The sequence below is a fragment of the Oxyura jamaicensis genome, chromosome 1 (assembly GCF_011077185.1).
Source record: "Oxyura jamaicensis isolate SHBP4307 breed ruddy duck chromosome 1, BPBGC_Ojam_1.0, whole genome shotgun sequence".
Classification (NCBI taxonomy): Eukaryota; Metazoa; Chordata; class Aves; order Anseriformes; family Anatidae; genus Oxyura; species Oxyura jamaicensis.
In genome coordinates this window covers 181788488-181809872 of record NC_048893.1, presented here as the reverse complement: position 1 = coordinate 181809872, position 21385 = coordinate 181788488, and the positions used below count along the sequence as shown (strand labels likewise).

Sequence of the window (21385 nt, the reverse complement as noted above, 5' to 3'; positions counted from 1 at the left end):
AAATTGAGCTAATAGTACTCTGCTTCCCAACGAGGCTGCTGGTGGCAAGTTGTTCTTACGTGCAATACGGAGTGAATCAGAACCCAAATGTTTCTTGCCACTAGTTGTGAGGGAGGTGGAAACACACCGACTTCAGATCAATTCTTGAAGGCTACACTGCAGTCTGTAAGGCATCCTTTCCCATTTCAGAGACAGTACTGATACTCTGAATGTTTAGTGGTATGTATCAATTTATTAAATGTGTTAATTAAATTGAAAAAACTGAGCATTAAAGGTATTCTCAAGCATGTGTTGCAATGCTGTGTAGTGGCCATCTTGCATGTATTCATGGGTTTTATTCTACCCTTTTTTCCTTCAATTTTTTTATTCGTTTTTCCCTATTTAACGACCTGTTGAGGATATACCCAATGCACAAGACTCAGTTAACTCATTCTTTTAATGACTGCTTTGAATTCTTACCACCTGGCACAGAAAAGTTCCCATACATTTAGCTTAGTTCTCAGAAACGGTGTATATGTGCTTTCTTAATGTGTGTGTAGATGGTGACTTAGCAAGCATCAATACTTGAAAAAATAACGTTAGTCATTTTCAGAAGATACCAGACTAAAGTTAACTTGGCTGTGAATGATAGAGCATTTTTCTGTCAGTTAATTTTTTTCCCTGTTGTATAGAAGTAGTTGAGGAAGTTCAACTACACTACTATTACTAATGGATTTTTCTATTCAACATAAAACTTCTCTTTTTAACCAGATCTCATCTTCTAAAATGGAGATAAAGTATCTGAGCCCTTTGTCAACCAGCACACCGAATATGAAACTTGTCGCACAGGGATCAGTGAAAACTCTTTCTGCTGCAACTGACGAAGATCATCCCAAAAACAGCAAAAAGAGAAAAGCAATGGACTTCCTCAGTTGCATACCTGCCCCTCCACCACTGACACCGATCTGTTCAACCATTTCTCCATCTCTAAAAAAGGCATTTCAGCCTCCGCGAAGTTTGGGCTTACAGCGTAGCAAGTCAGCAAAAGAAACAAATGTGAATGTGGGTTTTGTCACCCCCAGCAGAAAAGGGAGAGAAACCATCCGTGTTCCTGTTAATGACTTGGTTGCTGATGAAGAACTCGCAATGATTAATACGCAAGCACTCATAAATACTTTACCAGAAGAAAAGAAGACTGATGTAAATGAAAATGGTACAATAGCTACTGATTTGTCTGATGATCTTTCACCCAAACATAGTTCCAGATCAGCTGAGGAAGCAAAGAATTCATTAAAAAGCAGTTCTGAAGGAGCTGAGGCTCTTCAGAAGGACACAAAGGAACCTGGGGGCTCATTATCAACCCACGGGATGCTGCAAAGACGAAAATCCCGAAAATGCTACTAGACACACGTGTACAGTGTTGTATATATTTCAAGTTTAAATGTTTTTTATGTTGTACATTAAATCCTGATTGTATATAATAAAGCTATATTACAAAAATTCACAAAAGGGCATTTCATCTGCAGAACAAATGATTTGGAGTTGAATAATCATACATTTCTCACACAAACGTCACATACACCAGCATCACTCTGGCTGGAGGTTTTATAACCCACCACTTTGATTCTGATGTGTTGTTGAATTCTGGCAGGGTCTTTGTTTCAGTCTGAAGCAACCTCTTTTGTTACCAGCTGTAGCATTAGCGTAGTTGTTTGTCAGAAGTAGCACAGGGCAAAATCAACAATTGTCTAAGTTTATTGGAACCAAACATCACAGCTTAATTCTGAAATACTCCTTTGTAATTCTGGCATGGTTCTGTAGTGTTGTCCTTAAAATTTCCATGCAGTGCTAAAAAAAAGTTTTAGAAAACAGCTGTAATTAGGGCTGATTCATAGTAAAAGGATTTAAAAAAAAAATAGTAATATTAAAACGTTGGTCATTCTTAGAGGTACTACTTTAAGCCACAATGTTAAGAAAGAAAGCCAGGCCCTTAATTTCTTCCTAAGTTCTTTATGCCAGGAGAGATTAGTACTTTTGTTCATTACTTCATTCTCATTAACTTCTGCAGGTGAAGATTCTCAAAACTGGAGCTTCTGCACTAGAGAAGCAGTCCTGCTCGGCAGGCTCTGGCTCCATGGTTTAGTTATGCCATTGTCCAGCCCCCCCTCGCCCTTCAGCTGTCAAAGGAGGAAGGATGGCAGCAGCTCCCTCCTGGTGACCTTTCTGCAGTCCTGTGCTGCTAACTTGGCTCGAGTGCAGGACTGAGGGCAGCTCCCATGGCCAAGCTGGGCACTGTAGTGGGCCTGGGGAACGTAACAGGGTGGCAGTGGCTTCACTTAAAAACTTGCTGAAAAGCTTTGTGCAATGCTACAGGTGCCCTAAACCCCTTAATGAACAATTGTTTACAATGGTGGTCGTGCTGCTTTCCATGCAGCCTGAGTTAAAAAACAAAAGTAAAAACGAATTCATCCCACCCCTAGTGCTTTACCTACTGCTTTACACAGGCTCCTGCAGACAGCTTAGCTTTCGCAGAGGACTAACATACTCCTTGATGCTTCTGGTGCTTCTGTCTACTAGACTGCTAGAGGAACAGCAGCTGCACCTGTGTTTCTTCATGATCCGGGTGAGTTGTCTTCATTTCCTACTGCAAAATACCTTGCTACTGCCCTCTTCTATAGCCACTGCCAAATGTTCTGCGCCTACTTAAAGAAAATGGCCATTACGAGTGCCGAGTTTTCCGATGTTCTGTGAGGCTTGTTGACATAGCAGAATTTTTTTAAAAAATAATGAAACTACTGCAGGATCGCTTCTTTTCCTCATGCACCTGTCAGTCAGTGGCTTCTCTGCACTGCGTGGTGGAAGGAGTTGTTTTCTCCCCTTACAATGCTTTTTTCCCCCCTCCTTTCTTAAGTTGTCGTTTTGTGCAACACAACTTGTCCTCCTGAGTTCGGGTAGTCAGCAGCCTTCTGCTTCGGCTATTTACAGCTGCCTCCGTAGCCCGGTACCCCCTTAAAGTTAACAAGCACGCACCCAGTGCCCATCTTCCTTCCGGAAACGGATCTCTGCCTCTGCTGTCTCCGCAAGATAAAGGGCACAGTTAAAGCGTTAAAGTTTTTCCCCTTTAGGCTGGAGATGCTGTTTCGCTCTGTAAGCACTAAGGTGAGAAAATAAATGCAGGCAGCAGATGTGTAGATGCAGAAGAGCATCAAATCTTGCTATGCCATCTCAGTGCTACCTTTTCCCTGATTGACTTTGCCTCTCTGAGCGTTAGCGGTTAAAATGCGCTAGACAAGAACGGGAAGATAGAAAAGCTTACGCAGTAACAAAACAGGAAGAAATGACCACTGCATGGAGAAGGCGTTGGCCACGCGGTCTGTAAGAAAGGCCCAGCCAGCAGATTTCACCATAAGCCTGATGAATTTTAGTGAAGGAAGAGGGATGAGGGCATGCAGTTTGTGCCAGAGATAAGAGGTCAATCATCCAGGAAGAGCTGTGAGACATAAGACATAAAAGACTAGTTCTAAGACATTCTAAGACATAAAAGTCTAGTTTTGAAATGCATTAGAAAAGTACAAGAATAAAAATAGTTTGTTTAAAAATGTAAAACTGGAGACTTTGATACCCTGATAATTAAAACGCGTACAGAGGCCTGCACCCCTCAGCGAAATGGCACGGTGTTCGTGCGTGCCGGGCGAGGTCTTCTGTGTGCGAAGGCCGGCGGGGGGCTGGAGTGGGCACCCAGGCCATAAGCTGTGTTTGGTCCAGTGGCGCTTCTGTCATCTCTGCTGGGCTGTTCGGAATGGAGAACGCTGTGGAAGGTAACGTTGTGCTCGTATTCTTCTTTCATCCGCTGTATCTTTTGTCGAGGGACGTCGTGGATATTTCTTCTGTAGAGTCAAGGGTAGCAGAAAATACAGAACAGGTTATTCTACATCTGCTGAGGACATCGCTCCCGGTGCTTGGTGAGCCGTTTCTAGGTTTGTTTTTTTTTTGGCTAAACCATCGGTCACTGCCGCCTACTTCTCAATAGTATCGTAGTGACCGCTGGAAAAAGTAACCCGCACATTTTTGTGTGCAGTGCGGCCAGAAAAGGTTCGCCAAATGCACTGGAACAGCCAGGTGAGAAAGAGCTTAGTAGAAGCCCTGTATCTTATTTTATATGGATATTGCTGGGTTTTAGAGCCAACAGCTTGTTAGCAGCAGGATGAGCTTTCGTACCTCTGGAGAAAGGCAAACAATGGCTGTGGATAGCCCAGGCACTGACTTGTAACAAGTGTAGAGCTCAGAAATCTGTTGTTGCTTTAGCTGAGGGCACGTGGGGAAAAATCCCTCGTGGTGCAGAATGGGCAGAAATGGGGGGAGATGGTGCTGCTGGCGGCTCTGTAGCGAGCACAGAGACCAGGGAAGTGGGGAAGAAAAGCTGGGAATTTGCATGTGTAAAACACAGGTTTGTTCTCCGTACATGAAACCAGAGGGGGGAGGACTCAATAGGAACACAAGACAAGGTAGGAAGGAGGGGAGACATTGCACATAATTTTAGGGACATGGTTTAGTGGGTGACACTGGTGGTAGGGGGATGGTTGGACCAGATGATCTTGGTCTTTTCCAACCTTAATGATTCTGTGAGATAAAAATAAGGGGAAGGAAGTGGAAAGACAAACGTGTAGGACTTCACTGTTTGTAATGGAGGCTACTCATGGCCACATCTGGTGACTCCAGGGCAAATATATAAATGAAAATAGGCCTGGGAAGAGGGGAGCAGTATGCTCAAGCATGCAGGCATTTCTGGACAAACCAGAAACAATCTTTCCAAATAACTGCTAGGTATTTCTGCGTCTCTGAGTTTGCGAGCTCTGTCTAGCCTTGTTTTTACCATTTAGCTCTATAAGGCCCTACTCGTGATCTAGTGTGTTCTAGTCTTGCAGCTGCATTTTCAAAGTCTTGCAGTATGCAAGTTCTGGAGTGCTCAAAATGTGTGTTTTTTTTTGTTTGTTTTTTTTCCTCCAGTGGAATTAAGGTGAAAGCAATGCAGCAGGTTTCCAGCTGCAGCATCCCACTTGTCATGGGCACGAGGTTCTCCAGCAGCCAGTGCCCTACACGTGGGCAGTGTGCACCCTGGGTCAGCAACCAGCACAACTGCAAAAAGACGATGCAGAACCAGAACTGATCCAAGCAAACCAGCCCACACTCCTTCCTTTTTTTCTGCCCAAGCAGCTGGGAACGGCGATGTACTTCAAGACTGACATCCTGCATCTTATAGGGGTGTACAGGATGCATGAACAGAGCTCTGGCAAGAGCTACCTGTCCTCTTACGGGAGATGTACGCTGCTCACAGCGGGGGACCAAAGGTTTAGATACCTAGCAAACCTAGGGTATCACTAGGATGTTTATCTGGTATCAGGAATCCTGCAGCCAGTGCTGGAGGTACTGGAAGCAACTTTCAGATGTCCCTGAATCATTTGCCAAAACGCTGCCCCAAAATGCATGTTTGAGTTAGCCTTACAGTCCTGGCAGGCTACTGCAAAAGCTGACTTGTTTCAAATAATTACTAAAAAAAATAGAAGTTACCGATCAGCTCAGCCTACAATCAATGACGACTAGTTAAACCTGTTTCTGCAGTGATGCCCTACAAACCAGGCTGGTGCTGGTGAAGCTGACTCTGGTGAAGCTCTGGGCCAGGAGCCTCTTTGCCATTTGTCGTGCCCAGAAGGAACGATGCTGACTCCTGCCTAGAGTTCCCAGCTGGTGCAGAGCAGGAATGGATCAGTCTGAATGAAGTACGCGTGCCCTACTCCATAGCGGTAACAAGTAAGTTAGCGTGGTAGCTTCTGGATCCAGGAGGTGGGCGTGCATTCTGCACTGCAATGTACTTTACAGCTGGTTGGATAAAGGCTAGGAGATTAGCCTGCATTTTGCAGTAATATAACCATTAACCCTGCACCCACTAGTCAAACATGTTTGGCCGCGTCTGTATCCTCCCACCTTTTGCTGAGTTGACATATTCATTGCATCCCTTCTTCATGTGTTAAGACCTTCAGAGATCCCCTCGAACCTCATTACTTGAACATACTTACTGGAGCATCCCACCATGCTACAGCTAGACAAGATTTGTTATGGCTACATTTTTTAAGAACATAAGTCTGAATATTTTCTGTAGTGCTTGGCGGTGTCTTGTGTCCAAACATAGGGAGCGCTGCTCAAAATACAGAATGAAAAGGGGTTCCTGCCACAAGAGGCTTGCAGTACACACACACCCTTCAGGTAGGTAACTTTTCAAGTTGACTGACTCACTTCAGCTCTTTGGAGGCTGAATTTGCTACAGACTGGACACTGAGTAATAGAAACTTTCCACAACAGTCCTTCTGTTGTCATTTACCAGGTTACATTTCAGGGTGTATGAAGAGGAAAGTGAGGAGCTGGCTGCTGCATCAAAGAGAAAAAGATGTACCTTGTCAGTTCGCGAACATTGAACTTCCAGGGTGTATCTGGTTCTCGGAATATAACTTCGTAGCTATTTTCACGTGCCTGAAGAAGTACACACAAGTTTTAGATTTATGGCTGCCAAGCTCAGGAACAGCCAATCTTCCCGCTCCCCCCCCCCCCCCCCCCCGAGATTTTTATTGGGTTAAGAGCTGTATCATGCATCTCCAGGAAGAAGCTCACCATGACTCCCACCACGGTGTTGGTCTGCCTTCCTGCCGGTCCATTCCCCCTTACATCAAAGGATTTGGGTCTCCCAGCAAACCCTGCCTCAGCATTCCCCCAGCCCCCTGCTCCCCACGGCAATGGTGCTCTGCCATGGGAGCTCTCTGGCAGTCACGGATGGTCCAAGAGCCACAGGTTGGCTGTGCCAACCCAGAGCTTCTGGGAGTGTCGTGCTAATCCCAGTCACTGAATCTACAGGTCTCGATTTTTTCATGGTAAAGCAACGTATTTGTATCTCCATACATGGGTACATGTCTGTGTGTGTATATATATATGTATAGCTAACACAGCTAGTGATTGCTTTTGGGTTTTGATTTGGAGGGGGGAACACTGCTTCCTAAAGACATTATGTACTAGCAGAAAGGAGGCAGGGGACTCCTGACCTTTCTACATCTTGTACACCTCGTAGCTGAGCTCTCTCACTTGTTTCGTGGTCACCCAGAAGCATTCACAATTTCCTCTAGCATAGTAAAATGTCCAGGGTTTCCAGCACCACTATTAATTCTTGCCTCTTTTGAGCTCGCATAAAAGCAACACCTTGACCCAAATTTCTTAAAAAACACGAGCAGAACCCAAGAACTTAAAGCTGTGCATAAGCATGAGTGTGATGTTATCAGGCAGGCCGTATTATGAAACGGTACTAAAGACATTGGCAGCAAATGCTATGTCTGCCAGCACTACTAAAAAGCGATACCAATACACCTTCAAAGACTCCTTCTGGTGTATTTTTCACAAGTCATAAACCAAAATTGTGAGTCATATCATGATATGTTTGTCAACTTTGGAAACTTATATTCGGTCAGTTTCAGATTCAACAGTTTGGAAACTGTCATACCCTTGTCACTGTTGAGGATTGTCCAAGTGCCAAGAAGCTACAGGGCAAGTTCAAAGACTATTAATCTTTTTAATAATTTTGCCTTCACTGAGGTATATAGCTGACTAGATAAAATAAGTGCATAGGCACCTTTTCCCCTACATCTTCACAATATAAATTATTAACTATAATTAGAGGACTGAGGGAAAATGGAAGTAATTATTTTTAGCCTTGTTAAGAATTGTTTCAGTCAGATCACCTCTTAAATGTCAGAGCTGAGCATGTAAAAGCAATAAATCATAGCTTTCCCTACCATCATCACATACGGCTTCATTTCCCAAGCATGGATGTTGGTGTTATCAATAATAACCGGGCTTTTCCCATTCTTCATTGCTTTGCGTGCTGTAACGTAACACATCAAGTAAAGCTAAAACGTATTAAGTAACAGACTGAGCCAGGTGTTTCTAGCCTAGAAGTGTCCTTTCCTTGCCCGCTCCTAGCACGCTTGGCTCCCCGCTGGACTTGGGTTTGTAGCTACCACCCAAACGCAAGCAGAGGTCGGCACCCAGCAGGTGCTTCCTGCAGGTGATGCAGCTGGTGGCTGTGCTCAGCAGCAAGATCTGAAACTCGTGTAGAACACATTTAGACATATGTGGGTATTTACAGCAAGAATGAATGACTATTCAGCTAAAGATGTCTGTTCTGTGATCTCAAGGTACGTTTGCCCATGCTGTGAGTGAGTTCAGAGCATGGCCTCAAATAGATGTGACATTTTTCTCTCTCAAGTAGACACGAAGGTCATTTCATTCTCAAACTATGGAAGTTTGGAAGTTTTCCTCCTGCCTAATTCCTCACTAACACCCTCACTAATTCCTCACTGACACCCGCTTCTAGGTCAGGACAGACACCTAAGGAGTTGTAGTGTGCACGGTGCCAGGCATACAGCTGTGCTGAGCAGCTGCAGTGCTGGAATTTGCATGCCACCTGCTGTTAATCAAGCTTCAGCAGTGCTACCTAATAGTCACAGTTTTACTTTCAAAAATAGTATCTACCACCCACATGTATTCATTTTAAATTCCTCTCTTTAATGCTACAAAATAAAATCAGAAGTGGCAAATATTTTTTAACCAGTACACCATGAAATTCAGTGTGTGACACTACTTCAAGCTATTTTTATTTGGGGGCTCAATTTAAAGACATACTGAAAAGCAAAACTATGCTAACAACAAAAAAAAAGGATCAATTTCAGTCACCTCTCTTCTGGTTCCATTTGTGTGCATCCTCTAGGAAGTCAGGCTCAAACACATACACACCATTTCTAGTAAAGAAGTCATCAGTACTAAGAACCACAGCACTGGGATAGTCGTATTTCAGTTGTCTGGAAACAAAAAACACAGTGAAAGAAGGATTAGTATGTGCAAACACATGCCTTTAACAAAGAACATTACATCACGAGCTGTATGAATGCTCTGCGAATTTGCACGGTCCTTCGTTTTGGAAAATCCCAGATTAAATAGATCTGAAAATAATGTAATCAGTAGGTGGGCATGCAGGAGGAAAGGAACGGAGCTTAAAGGCATGTTTGATTTCTTTAATTCAGCAGAGAGATCTACAATGGACTGCCAACACGAGTCTTTAATCATATTAATAAATTCAATCTTCTGAATTATTTGAGAAGGTGTGAACATACATTAAAAAAAATACTGCTAATCTCATGGAAGCGAGTCTCAAAAGGCAACTCTATTACGGGAGTTTCACTCCAGAGAGATTTTTGAAGATAACAAGGAGGAATAGTTTGCCATTTAGTAAGGATGATCTATATTATCAGCTTTGTCATGTTCTTTGATATTTTTCTTTTTTCTTTGACTGTAAGGCACATAGCTCCTTTTTTTTTTTTTAATGTACAAACAAATACGAGAGGGATTAGCCAACATTTCCTATTATTTTATGGTTCTTTCTGCTTCTCACTTGTCCCTGTTTTACTTCACCCTCTTCTTGTCGAGTTGAGTCATTTTTCTTTGATTTCCATTTGTGAGTGTTCTGCGGACAAGTTTGAATTGCCTGGCCTGGCAGCCTCAGATGCAGCAGATCCATAAAGGAGGTCCCCTGTGGTCAACAGCCAAGGGCTCCTCTTCACGTTGACGTGTGTCCCACAATGATGCCCACTCACAGCTGGGATGAGATCTGGCGGTGTCCTGCTGCAAGCTGACCAGGTGCCTTTCAGGCAGCGGCTGGCTCTAGGGAGTGAAAATGCTCCTGATGTGGTGGCCTGAATTTGAAGGATTCTTCCTGCAAATTAGTCCTCAGAGAACATTAAAAAGAAATCTTAATACAAAACTGGCTTTCTGTTTGTTTTCATCTTATTTGTGTCCATAGGCTGAACTGTTCATTTTGTCAGTCAAGAGAGTGTTGGGAGGAAGAGGGAGGGAGGGAATCTCTGCAAGAAGCCAGGGAGAGTCCACGGCATCATCTCGCTGCTCTCTTATTTCCTCAGGGCCCCAAAAGCCAAGAGAGAAGAAAGTAAGGCCAGTCCAGAAACCTTGTGACTCTCAGACACGAATGTTGCTGCCCTGCTATCTCACGCCACACATGGTCTTCAGTCTGTGACTCATCTCAGCGTCCTCGATAAACCGCTTGTCTTCCATCCCTATAAGCTACAAAACAACTATTTCTCAATGCCTTATCTAATTGAGCAACGGCAGGGGAAAAGGTCCCTCTAGGTTATCAGCAAAAAAAACAGGCAGACAGAAAAGGCTTCATTCTGTCATCTCGAGCTCTGCTCCAGCCATTTACTTACCAATTTCATCCTAACCTGCCTGCCAGCAGCAATTCCTCACTCGGATTGCACTTTGCTTTTCCTTGAACAAATGCCGACTTCTGACTTTGTTTCACCTGTGCTGTAATTTCCATCGTCTGCTGATTAATTCATATTGTTTTGGGGTAGCCACTGCCACAGGGAGCAGAGACTCGCTGCTGACTGAGCGGCCAAGGCCAACCTCGCAGTGCCGTGCTGCAGCCCCCAATTTACGTACCATTTAGCAGCTACATGATAACTACAGGTAGTTGTCTTCTAGCTCAGAAGAGATGTTTTATTTACCTAATTACTGCTGGACAAACAGATCCAAAAAAAAAGAAAGAAAAAAAAAAAAAAAAACACTTTAATTTTGGTCCCATGCAAATACTTCTTATCAGGAAGAGCATGTGAGCACCTAGTGCTTATCTGTTTGCTCTCATGCTGCCACGCTGATACATTTAGCCCTCCGTAATTCAGTACCTTACCTTTCCCATTTCATCCATCTGCATCACAAGCTCTTCTCTAAAAAGCTGATCGTGCTAAAATATGTTGTCCCTTTAGCTACTAAGATGCACATAAAATTGTACATATTGATGAAAGATCTCAATATGTTTTTCTTCTTCGGTATTTCCTTTAAAAATATTATCACAGTGCAAATTTTTAAAATACTTTTTAGCATTTTAAATGCTAAAAGAGAGCTTTGATATGTAAGCAACTGAAGCAGTGTGTGATTACCTGTAAATTCAGTTTACTATCTTCATATCCCTGGTAATAAAGTAGATAAACTGCTACTTCAAAGGAGGAAAAATACGGCACAAGATGTGTTCAGAACTATGGATTATTGGCAGGTTTACTACACTCAGACTAAACAAATAAAATCATACTAATAGCAACATAACAAAACATTAAGCTTGTTTTGCTGTCTTTAACTTTTGATTTTCTAAAACAACCAAACTGACTCCAAAGCTTATAGCTCTTTCCTGCCATCTAGTCCTGTTCTGTTTGTTCTGTCCCTTTTAATTTCACTTGAAAAAAAAATAAAAATAAATTCATTTGCACCCAAGACACTTTGATACTTTGCTTGAGACTTACATTACCCCACTAGACTCCTGATCACTCTGTGCAATAATAATGCTTGTATTGGAGCTAAATATACAAAGTGGGAGGACGTGTGCCCAGTGTTATCTATTAATAAATTCCGAGCAGCACCCATTGCAGATAGTAACTATAAACTCTACTAAGGATGAAAAGAAAAAAGAAATCTCTTTGCAAGATCAAAGGGTACTTACAAGCTATGTCTGCACTGAAGAAAAGCCACTGGACTTTAAGCACTGCAACGTGATAAGCAGTATCTGTCAAAAGCTCAGTATTAATTTGCCTACATGATACTTAATTGCTCCGTACCGCAGCTGCCTTGCAGCAGTTACACTATGCTCTGCTGTATACAGACACAAGCTTGCTCTCCTCCCCTTCTTTCCCCGTCCCAGGGGGAAGATTTCTAAGCGAGGTGAAGTACCTCCTTAGACGGATGCAGTTGGGGGAAAAAAAAAAAAAGCTTTCAGCTGCTTATGGCGTAGGAGCAGCAAACTGCTGGCAGGGCCTGGGGACTGCTCAAACCCTCCGGGAGCCCTCGGTGTGTGCAGAGGCTCCAGCATCGTCACCAGCCCCAGCGGCAGCTGCAGGGATGCCTCCGACCAGCGTGGGCTCTCGGTGCGCTCACCCGCTCTTCACCCTGCTCAGGTTTACCATGCTTGCAATGACTAAAAAATAATATTTATGTTGAAAATACAGCTGTGTGAGCTAACAGAGAGGGTCTCTGAAGCCTTCTAAGTTATTCATCTGAGGACCCATGACTTAAACAGTTTTTGAAGTCCCCTTTTCTATTAATAGCATCTTCAGTGCTTTCAATCAATTCTGATTTTAACTGTATATATTTCATCCTCACAGACAACAAAATTACTAGGCAGGATTTCAACTAGCTGGATACACATATAGGACTTGAGGGAAGCCCCCACCATCACTAATACTGTCACTGGAGAAAAAAAAAGCCCCTAACTGCATTTCCTAGGCTGTCATGTTTTTCCATCAGAAACTCTGGAAGTGAGTGGATGTCCGATATTCAATCTGGTAAAAAGATTGGAAGGAGAGTTTTCAGCATACCTAAAAACTAACAGAAGTGTGTGCCAGGCAGATCTCAGGCCTGGTAGAGTCTCAAGACACAACCTCTTCCAACATAACGCAGATCCTAATGTTTACGTGCCAGCACCGCATACAGCCACTTGTTCTGGTCACTAACAGAAAGCCTTCCTGTGGCTTTTTAGTGTTCAGTTTCAGCAGAAAATTAGAAAAATGAGAGCCAGAGCGCACGCACAGCACTATCAGCTGCCTGCAGTGTTTTGGTACCTTGCAGTGAGTGCCCTGAGGACTCTGACCCGGCACGAGGCTGCCAGGCAGTGCCTCCACGTTCTCGCCAGCGGGACGCGAGCAGCAGCTGTGTGCGCCGGTCGATAAGTATGTTCAGAAGGACCTGAAGCACGAGCATGTCGCACACACAGGTAAATGCTGACAGTGTGTTACCATCTGGAAGCAGGAGCTGCAGAGCTAATAGGCAAAGTCCATGAACCGTGCTGCAATTCTCCCGTAGGGATGGGATCCTGGTGACAAGGGATGGGCTGATTCGGGATCCCACCGACGGCAGGGCTGGAGAAGGGGCTGGAGTGCAGGGAGGAACCAGACAAATGCAGCAGAGAACTGGAGAAGACAAAGGCTATGCCAAGCACCGATTCCTCGGTGCCAATGTATTTTTCCTTTCTGTTTCTTTGTCACCTGATCTGGATGACTGTTCACGCTATGCTTCATAAGGGAGCACAAAAACGATCCTATTTCACGTGGTAAATCAACAGCAGAAGTTGAGAAGTTACATATTTGATCACGCCCAGCCTAGTGCTTGAGCAAAACTGTTAAACAGGTTACGTGTTATGCTTAGTTGTGAGTTTCCACCACAAAGTTCTGTCGTGGAAGCAGCTATGAGCTTGCACGTGGCTCACTTCATTTTTGGAGATGTTTTTAAGCTGTGCGTACTACTGCACCTCAGATACCTGTTTTCTTAGCAGTTGCCTCTGTTTGATCATAAAATATGTACTGCTGGGGGGGAACACATCCAGGTGGAGGGTGTTATTCAGATCTGCTGGAGGCTATTGGAGATGTAACTCCTAACTCCCTTCTTCTCCCACACTGGTGGTGATGTATGGCGAATGGTTAGAGGGCACCAGTTAGGATCACCTAATAAATAGGCGGCTCAGGGATGTGTATCCTTAACAGTGAAGTAATTGTAAAAGTTTGGACGCTGGCAGTGAGCGGACTAAATCCTCCTTCTGCCCTGACTGTTAAATTCAGGTGACTCCTTCACTGTCTACCAGGAACCAAAAACCAGACCAGAGCTGATCCATCCCAGGGTCATTCCCGCTGCTCTAAGCAACTTGGATGGGGAAACTGTTTTAACAAAGATGCTGTAATTATATCTTACGAAGCTGTAGCCAAACAGTGCCAGGTGACACTGAAAGGTCAGGGAATCAAGCCCTGAGCCCTAGCTTGCTCCTGAACAATAGTCTGGTGCAACAAACCGACAAGGGGATGCTCTATCAGCGAGCTGCAGTACCACTGGTGATAACATTCACGGTTCATGACATTTGTGAGCGCTGTAAAGGCACACAGCTTGCAACAGAAATAGTGGCTGACATGAATAATGAATGAACGGAGACGTGTGTGAAAGCACCAGAAGAAACAACAGAGCAAAGGTTAAAACAACGGCATATGCTGATAACCAAGAGCACAGTTAACAGCTACGAAACTGGGAAACGTGCTCGTCACCCACACACCGATACAGAGCAATGACTTGCCACTGGGAGACAGGAGGGCAGGACGATGGCCAGCTGGTCACGCCAGCCTGCAGCCACCGTCCTCCTTCCAACAGGGAGAGAGCTGTAGCTATCAAGGCACCCAAAGTGGGAAAACAAAAATAACAGCCAAAAATCTTGCCTAAGATTTATGGAGCATGACGTAAGCAAAACTCGGAGGCAAAAAAATGGCACCACGGTAACTGCTAGAGGACTTTAAAAACCCGCGTTGTCACCACCAACCAAGAGGAACCTAGAAAAAAAAAAAAGCAAAAATGTGGCTGCTGAAGGACCTTGTCCTTGCTGATTTTGGCCACACCACCTGTGCACATGTACCCCAATGCTTGCAAATATTTGAGTGTGATAGCGTGAGTGAAAAAAAGTCAGAGAGAATGAATTTGAATGGGTAGAATTAGCTTACCTGCAAATTTTTAAGCAAATCTCACCTTCCCCAACCAGTAGGATCTCGCACTGTGCTTGTTGTACTAACTTTCTACAAACATATTCTTGCCTAGCACATTACAGTTGCCAACACCTAAAGATACTCAATGTGGGATATGGGCAAATCTCAGAATTTTGTTGGCACAGTCTTTTGGTCTGACAGAGCTAACGGAGAGGTGCTAAAGGCAGTTCTCACAGCTGCCCTTTGAGCCACGTAGTGTTTATGATACAATCAGCAGGGGCTAGATGCAGAACAAGTTCTTCAAGCATTCCCCTTACACGGGACTAAAACAACGCTTACGATTTATTTTGTAAATCCATCATTAATAATTAAACTTGTGTTGACCTGAAAAAAGAGAGGCAAGTTATTTGCATTGGCTGAGAATACGTCCCCAAAAATCCCTCTGTTCGTTTCTGGCACGCTCTCCTCACCCGGAGGCAGCCCACGGTGAACGTTCATCTTTTGGTGGAGAGGGGGGAACACCAGGAGCTTTGGGATACCAGGCTGGTCACGATACCAAGACGACTGCACCCCCCTCGGGGCTCTTCCACCTATTTTTCACCAGTCTCGGAGCCTCTCCTGCCTCTATCTCACACCGCTGGGGCTCAGACAACACAAAACCAGAAGTCCCAGCCCTTGGCGATTCTCGCTGCGAGACGGAGGAACTGCTTTATCATCTCCAACTAACCACAAAATAAAAAGCCCTAGCCTGGTACTTTTTACAGAACAATAAATACCGTGGCTGGGGTGATTTGGGGGCTTACTGGACATGCACCTTTGGGCACTAATCCCTTAAAACACCTTCCCCCATGCAATGGGCAGCGTGTCCTTAAAGCAGCTCCTCATGGCTGGAGCAACCAAGCTCCGAAGCCTTTCTGAGCTTTCTGCCAGGCTCCTACTCCCCTTCCCGGCCGGAAAAGCCTCCCCACAGCCCTCCGAGGAGGCTGTCACACCCCATTTCCATTTCCACCTGGCAGCCCAGCCTTGCTCGTTCCTGGGTTTGGAGCAGGAGCGAGGGGCGCTGAGGACCCCCTGGCAGCGCCCCGCTGCACACCCCGCGCTGTGCCGGGCCGTCTGGGGCTCGGCTCTGGCAGCCTGCACAAGGGCTGGCTCCTTGCCTTCCACCGGACTGAGGGAGCCAAGACCCTGCGAGGCTAAGCCATAAGAAGCCGTAAGATGTCACAGCACCAGCCTCAATCCCCCACCCGGGCCCGGCCCTTACCTGGCTAGCGTGCTCTTCCCGGAGCCCGGCAGGCCCCGCAGCAGCACCAGGCTCTTGCCGAAACGTCTCCGGGGCGGGGGCTGCAGGCTGAGCCCCCCCAGGGCTCGGAGCAGCCGCTCGTCCATGCGGCCCGGCCCGGCCCGGCTCGGATCGGCCCCGGTTGTGCGAGAGCCGGGCCCGGCCCGGAAGGGGGAGGGAGGCGGCGGGGAGCCGGCCCCGGCCCCGGCCCCTCCCGGGGAGGCCTCGCACAGGGAAGGGCTGGGCTGCCCTCGGTTAGCCCGGGGCGTCGGCTCTGATTACTAAAAACTAATTAATTTGCACGTTATCCAGGCTGATGCTGCCGGTGCTGCGAAGCCCCAGGCCCAGGCTCTGGCCCCCGTACCCTGCCCCACAGGCTGGGGAGAAAGGCGGTCACCACAGCACACCAGAGCTGCCTACGGTACCCCAGCTTTGGATTTGTCCATTTTATTTCTTTAATTTTCTTACTTTTTATTTCTGATGGAGTTATTGGACTTCACCCAAAAGCAGGCGAGGATTCGAGGCAGCTGCAGCTAAGTAACTGCGCTGCGTTGCATGAGCAGCCCTGTGCATCAAGCTCACCGCTTCAGCTTCCCTTTTTTTTTTTTTTTTTTTTTCCATACGCATTATCACATGAGAAACTACAGCGAGTTCAATATGATTTATTTCCCATAAAGAGAGCCTGAGCTGCTTTACCATTACCGCCACACAAGACAAAGAAAGAATACAGTTTCCACGGAAAACAAAGACACTTGGTGCGGTGTCACTCGCCCTCTCAGAGCCATACAAAACGGCAGCTGCAGTCTGGTCAGAAACCAGGCTCAGGCATGCTACAGGGACATGTGTCCATTTAACTACAGACACTGAGGTTTTGGCTCTAAGAGGTTGAAAATAGTATGTATATTGGCACATAGCATATAGTATGCAACACACTATGTGCAAATATGGTGTTCACATACTATAAGAAGGCTTAGTTCCCCTGATGTGGCACACCAAGTATTGTAGCACTGTTTTAATTACTTTGAGAAAGTAACCCTGAGGAAACCAGCATCCTTTCCACCACTAGCTGAATCAAGTGGAGAAAGGTGGCTGGAAATAAGAACTATAAACCTCACAAATCAAAGCTACCATCAGGCTTTTAAAAGTACACTTAAAATGGCAACACCCTTCTGAAAGATGAAACAATTTATCCATACACAAATACTGTGAGATTTTTGAAAACTGTTTTTATTTCAAGCATTCTGGAAGGTCAGTATTCAGTAACAGAAAATATATACTTTCAGAATTCTTTCTCAATAAATAAAGGTAGGAAGAAAATAGTAACACTTCAGTGACATTTTCTTGAAACCAAATCGACTTTTCTGTTGCCACGGTACATCAGGTACGTCTGAAGCTGAGGTTTTGACCAGCATGAATTACCTCCCTCCCCATTACATTTTCAGTAATATGCTCTCTGTAGAAGAGCCATATGTTTCCAACCAAGGAAAGGAGAAAATCACACACACACGCATGAAAAATGCATCAAAAAGTATAGTCACCAAGTTTTGCCAATGGTGCAACATAAAGGTTTATGTATTTCTAAACTTAACTGCTTATGTGGAATATTTAACTAGAGAGTGGGGGACACTGGCCATTTAGATCTCAGTGCAGCTTCAGTCAGGCTCTGCCTTTTCAGCTGATACACAATGAAAAGGGTGTAGGCACATGATGAGAAAGAGGAGACACATGAAGAAATGGTTAAATATTCTGGATCTAGAAGCCACAGAAGTGGGAAGTATTTCTGACAAGTACACACAACCTAAACTTGCTTGTTTCTCTTCTCATTGATCTTTTCCCACCCTTTTCACCATAAGTGAGGTGGTATTTGTCTTTTTGTCACGCTCCTCACGACAAAGATTTTTCCAGCCTTATCAATGAAAGTTTATCTCATAATTGACAAAGTTAGTTTATAAATTTTATAAGTTTACAAGTCTATAAATTGAAAGTTTATCTCCTAATTGCTCTGATTAAATGAATTTTCTCCTTGATTATTTTTCCTTTCCTGTAGGCTATATCCACGGCTGTTTCTCAGTGACATTTTCCTCCACACTATCTTCTTCTGATTTCTCTTTTCACCTCCCTCCCTTCTTTATTGCCTGTCTCACCTTCACTACTTGCTATTTCAGCAAGCAGACCTGCTTTTTCTCATAATCAGACATCCTTTGTGATCTTGCCCTGCCCCCACCAGCCTCTTTTCTTTCTGCTCCTTCACACCACATCCCATATTTTAGTTTCCTCCTCCAGTTTGTGGTTGCTTCCTTCATTCTGCAAGTGAAAGTGGCAGACACTTCAGCATCATGATCAAGGCCAACCTGCAGTGCTCCACTTCCAGGCATCACAGCACTTCAAAGATATATGCACCGAACATTTGGCAACATTTTAGGGACCACAGCCATACATCAGGTCAATTTTGTGCTTCTCCAGAAAAGTGAGAGAGCGCTGGCAGAGAAGCCTGGCCCTGTTTACAACCTCCACAGAAAGCAAAACATAGATGAATCTAACCACACCTTGGGAAAACACAAAACAAAACAAAAAGATGATACTGTGTTTTAAAAACATGGGATGAAATTTGTCGCTTAGGTTATTTAGCTCACTTCACATATGTAATTATTTCTGCTACCTCTGGGGGCCTTTTACAGAAATTTGCATGAGCAAAATCTTAGATTTTATTCTTAAGTGCTCATCAAATTCCGTTGCTCCTCTCCCTCAGGAAGCCAACACTCCAGTAGTGATACTGGGATAATTTCCTCAGTAACAGAAAAGAACTGCTTTTACTTTAAATTTCTCCTTACATAAGAATTTTAAGTAAAAACAATGGCAAAAGGAATACCTCTAACAAACATCAAGTCACCAATTACCGTTTTTTTTTTAGTTATAAGTCTTATCCATCTAACACAAACCATGCACAATTTTCTTCCAGTGAACCAGATCTATAGCAGAACTTCCTTCTTATATCTATAGTCCCAAATGAACCTAGCTGGAGGGAAACATGAAGCATCATTCCAGGAGAAAACAATGTAAGTTGTGCAGCTACGGATAAAAGAGTGGGAAGGAGAGATTGATGAAGACTTTTTCCACTTAACATCATAAAGAGACTGGGAGGTAATTATCAGTAAGAGGATGAAAGGTAAGAGCAGGCAGAAGTTGGATAAGACACTTCATTAAAAACAGAAAAAAAGACATATTTCCCTGCAGGCAGGTATTGTTACTAGTTCATGTCCCAGTTCCTGTAGCAAAATTTGGGGCCCTCAGACAAGTGCGTTAAACACCAGAGCCTGACGTTCACACCTCATGTGGACAGACACCTCCTTGGTGCTACTTTCAGTCTCCTTATATCATGCTCAAACGTGAAGAGAAGGGTGTCAGAAAGGGACCTTTCACTAAGCAATAAAAAATTATCCCAATTTTGATTTTTATTATGTGGACAGAGAACTTGATCTAGGTGGAGGAAAAAAAAACAGATGGCCACAGATTCACACCAAAAATAAGTCACACTGGTAACTTTCTTCCAGGTTACTCCTTACATTTAAAATCCTTGGTTGCAAACTGAAGTCCATCCATGGTGGAATCAAAGTGAAAAGTTTCTGTAATAAAAGAAAATGAGATTTTGCTGAAATATTACAACAGTGCAGCCTGTAGAATGACTTTAATGGTTGCAAATCTGATCTTCAGTCTAAAGAGTTCACCTGCTTGAAGATTTACGTCTATTTCTCTTTCATACCTAGCTGTTGATAACTTTTTTAAAAGTGATAATGGAGAGAAAGCAGACAATAGAAAGCACAGGAGAAAAAAAATAAAAAATGCAAGAAAATGGGGAAAAAAAAAAGAATAAAATTTGGATGTCAAAACTAGAGATAGCACAGACCTAGCAGTCTTGAGATTTAAAAATAAGGAGAAGAGTAACATGGTGGACATTTTATGTATTTTTTTATTATTATTTCCTCACATTATTTTTCCCTCTTATTTATTTTTCTCTTATTTTTTATTTCCTCTTATTCCTAATTATGATCTCTAATTAAGTAAATTTTAGGCCAGGTCTTCCTGGAAAGCACTGTAACAGGTAGGTGAGTTTTTCTGGTTATAATTCTGGGTGCTTTTTCATGCTTCCTGATATTTAAAATGAGTGGTTAAATGCCAAAGGATAGATAACTATTTCTAATTATCATTTTAATAAAGTAGCAACTGAGTCTGACCATGGGATGATACAGCATCTTGTGTAGCAACTGGAGGACTGTTTTAGCTTGCCTTCTATTTTTTCAATTATTTTTTCATGCTAGCCGAAAGACAAAAAAATAAGTGAAGTGATGGATTTGTGGCCTTGTTTCTTCCATTTCCAGACATGCCACATTCTGAAACTCTCAATTTATTGTGAGTACACTTAAGTATTGAAGCAGTAGAAATTCGCTTAACACCATGCTTTAAATCAGACATGCTTAAGTGATACTCTTCTTTAGCAATTGTTTCAAGTTACAAATACAAAAACAGACTACAGAGAAATGGACCTGCAAGTAGGAGCTGGAAACAAGATGATCTTTTTTTAGCCAGCTCTTGGAGAGAAATGTTTCGTCTTAGGAACTGAGAAGGAAAACCAAGTTTTAATATCAGCAAAATTTGTATGATTCCTACTTTTCCACAGAACGAGGAAATGTGTCACAGATCCATTCTCAGTGTTCAGGTATAAATATATATCTATGTATACTGCTTTTATCACAATTCTCTTTCCTGCTCCTGGAGGTCTGCACATCAAAGCAACTCTGCATGGTAAGCAAAGCAAGCGCACGTATGATCTGCATACAGATCTGCACTAAATACACAGCCCTTTTCACACAAGCAGTTCTGGTAATTCTTTACTCATTTCATCTTCAAACCCATCCCACAAAACGTTTAGTTTTCAACCAAGATCAGTTTCTGCATTAAGTTCCCTGCATTGCACTACCGACACCTGTAGCAGTGCAAGAGCAGGCTGTGCAGCTTTAGGAATGAACAGCTCTTTCTGCTCTTTTCAGAAGCAACATTAGCTAATACGAATTTAAACCACTGATGAAACTGCAGTCTGATGCAGTTTCTTATTATTCAATGCAACCAGCTTTCTCTTCTGCATGTCCCAGGCACGTCTTGCTGCACCTTACCCTGTGTCCTGCATGGCTCTAAGAATTCCTTTCAGCCTGATGGTCCAGACTGAACACATTTTGGATGTCAGCTCTGCATTGGATCATGCAGCTGACCTGCTTTGCTCTGGCTGCAGAAGCACTGCGTCCCACAAAGGGAGATGACAGCAGCAGCACGGCCAGGAAAGGGAGGACTGATAACATGTATCATCAGGAAACTTGTCTCACCAAAACACCTGCCCTGCTGGGCTGTCCTGGAGGAAGTGTCCCTGCAGGGAGTCACTGCAAAGTGACCTCTGCACTTCAAACACAAGCATGCCAGCTTTTATTTTGTAATAATAAATGCAGATAAATGCTTAAACTGCAAT

The 21385-nt window shown here is 43.9% G+C and overlaps 3 protein-coding genes across 8 annotated transcripts in view; 1 reads left to right on the top strand and 2 right to left on the bottom strand.

The window, feature by feature from the left end:
* Positions 1-1484, top strand: part of BRCA2 (BRCA2 DNA repair associated) — a 38353-nt gene extending 36869 nt beyond the window's left edge. The window contains exon 27 of the mRNA XM_035324684.1: positions 751-1484. Within this exon, the coding sequence (XP_035180575.1) occupies positions 751-1383 (633 nt within the window). The 3' untranslated portion in view covers positions 1384-1484. The remainder of the gene's footprint in view (positions 1-750) is intronic.
* N4BP2L1 (NEDD4 binding protein 2 like 1) lies at positions 1405-16212 on the bottom strand. Of its 2 annotated transcripts, none has more exons than XM_035324853.1 (5): positions 15853-16212; positions 8752-8876; positions 7812-7900; positions 6428-6504; positions 1405-3866 (listed from the first exon to the last, which is right to left on the bottom strand). In XM_035324853.1, exons 1-5 carry the CDS (start codon positions 15975-15977, stop codon positions 3638-3640), a joined length of 645 nt encoding a protein of 214 aa, XP_035180744.1. In that variant the 5' UTR covers positions 15978-16212; the 3' UTR covers positions 1405-3637. The 2 variants fall into 2 exon arrangements, with proteins under 2 accessions (XP_035180744.1, XP_035180752.1); XM_035324861.1 differs by lacking the exon at positions 15853-16212 and adding an exon at positions 10778-10806.
* Positions 4882-21385, bottom strand: part of N4BP2L2 (NEDD4 binding protein 2 like 2) — a 59561-nt gene continuing 43057 nt past the window's right edge. For 4 of the 5 annotated variants that reach the window (XM_035324809.1, XM_035324817.1, XM_035324797.1 and 1 more), the window contains one exon: positions 17080-19493. The gene's annotated coding sequence lies outside the window, so the exon portion shown is untranslated. Of the gene's footprint in view, positions 4893-6871; positions 6877-17079; positions 19494-21385 lie in introns of those variants that run through there. The other variant, XR_004750369.1, reaches the window with a different exon arrangement.